The sequence below is a fragment of the Cottoperca gobio genome, chromosome 18 (assembly GCF_900634415.1).
Source record: "Cottoperca gobio chromosome 18, fCotGob3.1, whole genome shotgun sequence".
In the NCBI taxonomy this organism is placed as follows: domain Eukaryota; kingdom Metazoa; phylum Chordata; class Actinopteri; order Perciformes; family Bovichtidae; genus Cottoperca; species Cottoperca gobio.
This window is the reverse complement of record NC_041372.1, coordinates 12,573,286-12,580,045: the sequence shown is the minus strand read 5'-3', so window position 1 is coordinate 12,580,045 and position 6,760 is coordinate 12,573,286. Positions and strand designations below refer to the sequence as shown.

Sequence of the window (6,760 nt, the reverse complement as noted above, 5' to 3'; positions counted from 1 at the left end):
TCCCTATGAAAGCTATGATAGTTTGGGAAAAAGCTATATGGGGCACTGAATTTGATGAATTTACTGTTTATCAAACTGCAAATGTGTCAAGAAAAGGCTAGCTCCTCGCCAGGAGACTACATCGCCGGGAGGAGAGCCGACCGCAATTTTTTTCTATAAATTATTGGAATATAACAATTTCATTTTCAATTTTTCAGGCCAACACTGAGGAAGCTTGAGCCTCACAGCATGTATGAGATCTGGGTAAGTGATCTAAAACTGTTAAATGTAAAAAAAGTAATCTGTTAAACAATGTTTCTCCAATAAAACTTATGGTTCTAACCAGTCTATCTGGAGTGGAAATATAGCTCATCCTTGTCATATCCTTCTTTTTGTGTTCACAGGAGGATGACATTGACGGAGAGCACATTGTTGCCTTTGCTGAGGAAGATGACACAGGTACTGTTCTACCTTAGTGCCTCTTTATATACAATTCTATTATTGATATATATTATATATTATCCACATACTGGTTGAATCAGCTGGACGATCACATATACTCAATACTTTAGTACACTTGGCTCACTACGGTACCTTACATTTGAACTTTTCTTTAGACGGTTTTGAATTCCTGGAAATCCTGAAGGAGGTGGCACGCGAGAACACTGACAACCCAAACCTCAGCATCATCTGGATCGACCCCGACAATTTCCCCCTGGTATGAACATTTCTCACTTACACTGTATGCAACCATGCAAGAACTATTTATGTACTATATTGCACTTTTGTTTAGGTTTTTTCATTTTCTGATGCTGTGTCTCAATTTGCGTACTTCTGCACTTACACATGCTATTTTGAGTGCATAAGTATAATAATGCAGAGCAATATGAGTATCTGGATGTTGCATTCATAGCTGTCAAAAACGTAACACTTCTCACCCTCAACGATCGCCATCTTAGAAAGTAGCGGATGAGGTTGCGCCATTGAACACAGCGCTATACAAATAATAGTTATAGGCCTACATGTGCTTTTCTTGATGTCAGACAGAAGCCATGGTTAATTTTATCGGGTTAATTAAGCAGTCTGTAATGATTTGGTACCGCAAACGTTAACATTTCTAGCTAGCTAACTAGCTAGCTAACAGCGCCAATCATCATTCCAGATGAGGGCGCAGCAGCCCTGTGTAATTTGAGACAACGATACTCAGTCAAAATTCACGCACTACGGAAGTGTTCACGGCGCGGCTGTACACTATGGGCAGCTATGGGCAGCATCCGATTTGAGACGTATATATTTCAAAATAATTTATGCTGTTGTAATATTTGAATTGATAATCTGTCTTTTTATGTCTTAAAAAACACAATTTCACAGAATTATCGTTTTATATATATAAAAACAACAGTTTCTAATGTAATTTACACTGCACCAGGATATATAACTCCTAATCTGTCTGTATCCCTCTTTCAGCTGGTGCCATACTGGGAGAGGACCTTCCGCATTGACCTCTCTTCTCCTCACATTGGAGTGGTGGATGTTGAAGACGTGAGAAACTTCTCCTACCCCTTGCAAAAACCTAAAATGAAAAACAGATTTAAAGTTTGACATAATTCAGATACTTTGGAGTTATCTAAAGATATAGCAAAGTTATTCTTAGTCAACAAACTATAAAAAACATATAAATAAAAAAAGAAACTAAAATTCTGTAAATGTTTTTGTGTGGCCATCATTGGCAGGCTGACAGCGTGTGGATGGAAATGGACGACCAGGATGACATGCCCACAGCTGACGAGCTCGAGCAGTGGATCGAGGACGTTCTATCTGGAAAGATCGACCCAGATGATGATGATGATGATGATGATGATGACGACGATGATGATGACGATGATGACGACGACAATGATGATGACGACGACGACGACGACGACGATGATGATGATGACGATGATGATGACGACGATGATGACGATGATGATGACGACGATGATGACGATGATGACGACGATGATGAATAAATGTTTACTGCCATTTTTCACTTCCCTATAATTTTGCCAGAAATGGCAAAACCCCAAAAGTAGCAGTTTTTTCTAACATCTTGCAGCAAACACATTTTGTGTCTTTTTGCTTCCTGTATGGTTTCCTGTAAGGGACAAATATAATGACCCTGTGGGAAACTTTTATCGTGAGTTAGGGAAGGAGATCATTAAAGAAACAGAGGATTTGCATCTCTTGATGAACAGGGTTGCAGCTTAATATGTTATATATCATTTGTTACTGTATTAAAGTATGCTAATCTCTCACCTCTGAGGTTCATAATGAATGTGAGGCTAACAGAGGCTAACCTTCCCTGACATGTCCTACCTAAAGTCACAGACCGGGGTTCACCCCTTTTCTAATTTTCTCTAATTTACTGTAATCCTGTTTCAATGTTTTCTACTTGATGAAGAGAAGAAACACTTTCTTGTACTATTTTTAAAGCGAGTAAACCTAAACTCACTGGACAGTCTTAAGATTATTACAATCTTGGAAAACTATTAAGATATCGGGAAGGGGGGGGGGGGGGGGGGGAAATGACAAAATAATCTGTTTCTGCTCTCATTAAAAATGAAAGACAAATACTTTAAAACCAACGCTGTTTGTTTTTGTCATTTCTATGTGAAATACATTACTTCTTAAATGAGTGTGGCAATGTAGTCTTATTTAATTATTACATTTGATCAATGCCATGATAATTTTAACTAGACTTTCACGCAGCGTCCAAACGCTCAACTGCTACCAGTGGAGACACAAAATAGTGTCACCCTTTGTTCTTGCATGCTATGTTCCATTAAAAAACATTTATATTAAGATATTTCCAATACAGCTACAACAGAATTTTACAGAAAAAGTTTGACATCAGAAACAATGGCTATAAGTAATATCGGAACTGTACAAGTGAATTACTAAAATGCCAGAAAATACTTAAAGTCGTATACTTTCAGATTGTTTCTTGACTGGTTGTCTGATCTGACATATAGTGGTTTCCCATCTGCCAAACAGTAATGAAGCAGAAGCATCAATAAATCCGTGTCCTCTCCGATTAGTGTGGTGGAATGCGGAATTGTGCTGTTTACTGCTGTCTTTGCAATGTCCACATCAGCGTCCCCTTCTGCCTGAATAACTGTGCAGCCCACTTTCTTCAGCTGATCACCTATTAAAGTGATTAGTTGTTGCTTGTTACTGCCGATGGATAGGAATTCATCTCTCTTTCCGTCAAATTCGGTTTCACCGGTCAAGTTCACAGTCGGATACCTGTTGGTTTGTCCTCGTCTCTGCTGAGTATTATCCTTTATCGAAGGACCTGCACCATAGCCATCAAATACAACAGTTGCTGCCCCATAGTGCCTTATTGTGAAGTCCGCATATGTTCCGGCTATTTTACCATACGTATCTCCCTTCTTCCACTTGAGTTTGTGCAGCAAGGATCCTCCATCAAGCACGTATCTTTCAGTCTGAGGGTGTGCTGAAGGTGTGGTATCGGGTGCTCCTTCACATGCCAGTGCCTTGGTACAGTGGTCATTGACGGCTTCAGCGAGTTGAGGTTTGTCGGCCTTCCTCAAGATCTTGTTGTCCTCAAAGAGGGATGGTGGGTATGGACTGAGCTCATACTTCATCACTTCCTCAAGTGACAAATCACCTGTCTGGGATACCACCATGAATCTTTGGAACAGCAAGCTGGGATCGATGGTTCTGTCAGGAGCAACCTGGACAGCAGATGAATTTTCCAGGGTCTTCGCTTTCTCTTTCCTCTTAATAGAGAAGGAAAACACAGGTTGTCCAATCATTCTCTCGATGATTTTGTTCCCAACAGATTCATATTCATGCACGTTGATGTCTTTGTTCGCCACGATACCATTGATGACATTTCTTAATGCAGGATCCAAGGAGACGGGTGAAAATGTGCTCAGCTTCGTGCTTATCTTCGAGAGGTCGGATGCGTCTCTTTCAATTCTGGCACCCGTTGCTTCTTTATGCTGTTCGCTTGTTGTGTCCTGCATGGCGATGTTGACCTCAGATGTTATGGGGGCTGACATTGCCCACAATGCTCGCTGTTCCTCTGTCATCTTACTGCCATGAGTCAAGCCACCGGTGCTTTTTAGTGATCTCATGAGTGTTTGTTCAATGACTAGATCACAGCTGAGGCCTGCCCAAAACTGGGTTTGTTTGCCGGATCACATCGTAGCCATCTTGAAACTTCTCATACACATCTGGGTGGTTTTTCTCCAGTTTAGCCATTTCTTGTACGTAGAGGTAAGCGGACTTCGTGTAGTTCTGGTGTCCAGCTGCTGCAACTATTGGCAAGGCATCAGCAACAGCCTGCAAGTGATCGAAGTTGAGACTTCTTTGTATCAAGTTTATCAGTGATCTGTACAATTGCAGCTGATGCTTCAAGACTTTCAAGGGAGATGTCACCCTTCAACAAGGACAAATACATTGTTTGCCGCCATCTTGGATTTGAGGTTAAATACTGCCCATATCTGAAATTAAATGACACCTCTTAAAACCATGGACTAGAACCAACAATTATGTTTCTATCACAATTATTGAAAAGATTATAGCTGTTTTAGTGATTTTGAAGCCCGGCGGCGGCCATCTTGGAAGTAACCCAGTTTTAACCCATTTCCGGAGGTCTAATTTTGGTATACTTTTTTTCTGTTGATCAGTATATCCAGTAGGAATGAAAACCACTGAGAAACCTTTTGTTGCAATTTGTTGTGGGTCAGGTGGTATATCGACCTGTCTATATATTTTTAGTATCACTATGCCAATAATAATAAGATTTATGTTGATTTATGTCATTTTTGGAGCCATACATTTGAAAGAGAGCCCCCCCCCCCCACACACACACACACATAAATTCAAACACCTGAGCCAATATTAGATATTTGTTGTAGTTCCCTAATCCGTTCCTAATACGTGTGGAACAGACTCTTCCTGGGATTAGTAACGGCAATGTAATTATTTAATATGAAATTGTAAAAAAGTAACCCCTTTACGCAACATGTTATTGTGTTCCAAAGTAATGTTTTAAAAGTAGTTGAAAGAATGAGAAAAATACAAATCTGATATATGTATATAGTATAAACTGGAAAACAAACAAACACTATACAGGACTGTCTCAGAAAATTAGAATATTGTGATAAAGTTCTTTATTTTCTGTAATGCAATTAAAAAAACAAAATGTCATGCATTCTGGATTCATTACAAATCAACTGAAATATTGCAAGCCTTTTATTATTTTAATATTGCTGATTATGGCTTACAGCTTAAGAAAACTCAAAAATCCTATCTCAAAAAATTAGAATAGTTCCTCAGACCAAGTAAAAAAAAAGATTTATAACAGCAAAACAAAATCAAACATTTGAAAATGTCCATTAATGCACTCAGTACTTGGTTGGGAATCCTTTTGCACGGATTACTGCATCAATGCAGCGTGGCATGGAGGCAATCAGCCTGTGGCATTGCTGAGGTGTTATGGATGCCCAGGATGCTTCAATAGCGGCCTTTAGCTCATTAGCATTGTTGGGTCTGGTGTCTTTCAGCTTCTTCTTCACAATACCCCACATATTCTCTATGGGGTTCAGGTCAGGGGAATTGGCAGGCCAATCGAGGACAGTAATGCCATGGTCAGTACACCAGTTACTGGTGGTTTTGGCACTGTGGGCAGGTGCCAGATCATGCTGGAAAATGAATTCCTCATCTCCATAGAGCTTTTCAGCAGACGGAAGCATGTAGTGCTCTAAAATCTCTTGGTACACAGCTGCATTTACTCTGGGCTTGATGAAACACAGTGGACCAACACCAGCAGCTGACATGGCTCCCCAAACCATCGCTGACTGTGGGAACTTCACACTGGATTTCAAGCAACTTGGATTTTGCTCCTCTCCAGCCTTTCTCCAGACTCTGGCGCCTCTCCAGCCTTCCAGCATGATCTGGCACCTGCCCACATTGCCAAAACCACCAGTAACTGTTGTACTGACCATGGCATTACTGTCCTCGATTGACCTGCCAATTCCCCTGATCTGAACCCCATAGAGAATATGTGGGGTATTGTGAAGAAGAAGCTGAAAGACACCAGACCCAACAATGCTAATGAGCTAAAGACCGCTATTGAAGCATCCTGGGCATCCATAACACCTCAGCAATGCCACAGGCTGATTGCCTCCATGCCACGCCGCATTGATGCAGTAATCCGTGCAAAAGGATTCCCAACCAAGTACTGAGTGCATTAATGGACATTTTCAAATGTTTGATTTTGTTTTGCTGTTATAAATCTTTTTTTTTACTTGGTCTGAGGAACTATTCTAATTTTTTGAGATAGGATTTTTGAGTTTTCTTAAGCTGTAAGCCATAATCAGCAATATTAAAATAATAAAAGGCTTGCAATATTTCAGTTGATTTGTAACGAATCCAGAATGCATGACATTTTTGTTTTTTTAATTGCATTACAGAAAATAAAGAACTTTATCACAATATTCTAATTTTCTGAGACAGTCCTGTATGACTCACTGAGAGCTGCTCTGCTAAACTGAACTACCTCAGAAATGTTTCAATCATGGAGAGCCTATGGAAAGCAGAACTGGCAACATTAGTCTTGGACAAACACATGGGCATCCATCCATCCATCCATCGTCTACCGCTTATCCGTGGTCAGGTCGCGGGAGCAGCAGCTCCAGTAAGGAACCCCAAACTTCACTTCTCTGGGCCACATCCGCCAGCTCTGACTGGGGGATCCCGAGGCGTT

The 6,760-nt window shown here is 40.5% G+C and overlaps 1 protein-coding gene across 2 annotated transcripts in view; it reads left to right on the top strand.

The window, feature by feature from the left end:
* The window catches only part of casq1b (calsequestrin 1b), a 19,040-nt gene extending 16,514 nt beyond the window's left edge, over window positions 1-2,526 (top strand). For both annotated transcript variants that reach the window (XM_029454830.1, XM_029454829.1), the window contains 5 exons: window positions 198-243; window positions 384-438; window positions 597-697; window positions 1,447-1,521; window positions 1,713-2,526. In XM_029454830.1, coding sequence (XP_029310690.1) covers window positions 198-243; window positions 384-438; window positions 597-697; window positions 1,447-1,521; window positions 1,713-1,991 — 556 coding nt within the window. In that variant the 3' untranslated portion in view covers window positions 1,992-2,526. The remainder of the gene's footprint in view (window positions 1-197; window positions 244-383; window positions 439-596; window positions 698-1,446; window positions 1,522-1,712) is intronic.
* Window positions 2,527-6,760: the final 4,234 nt, after the last annotated feature.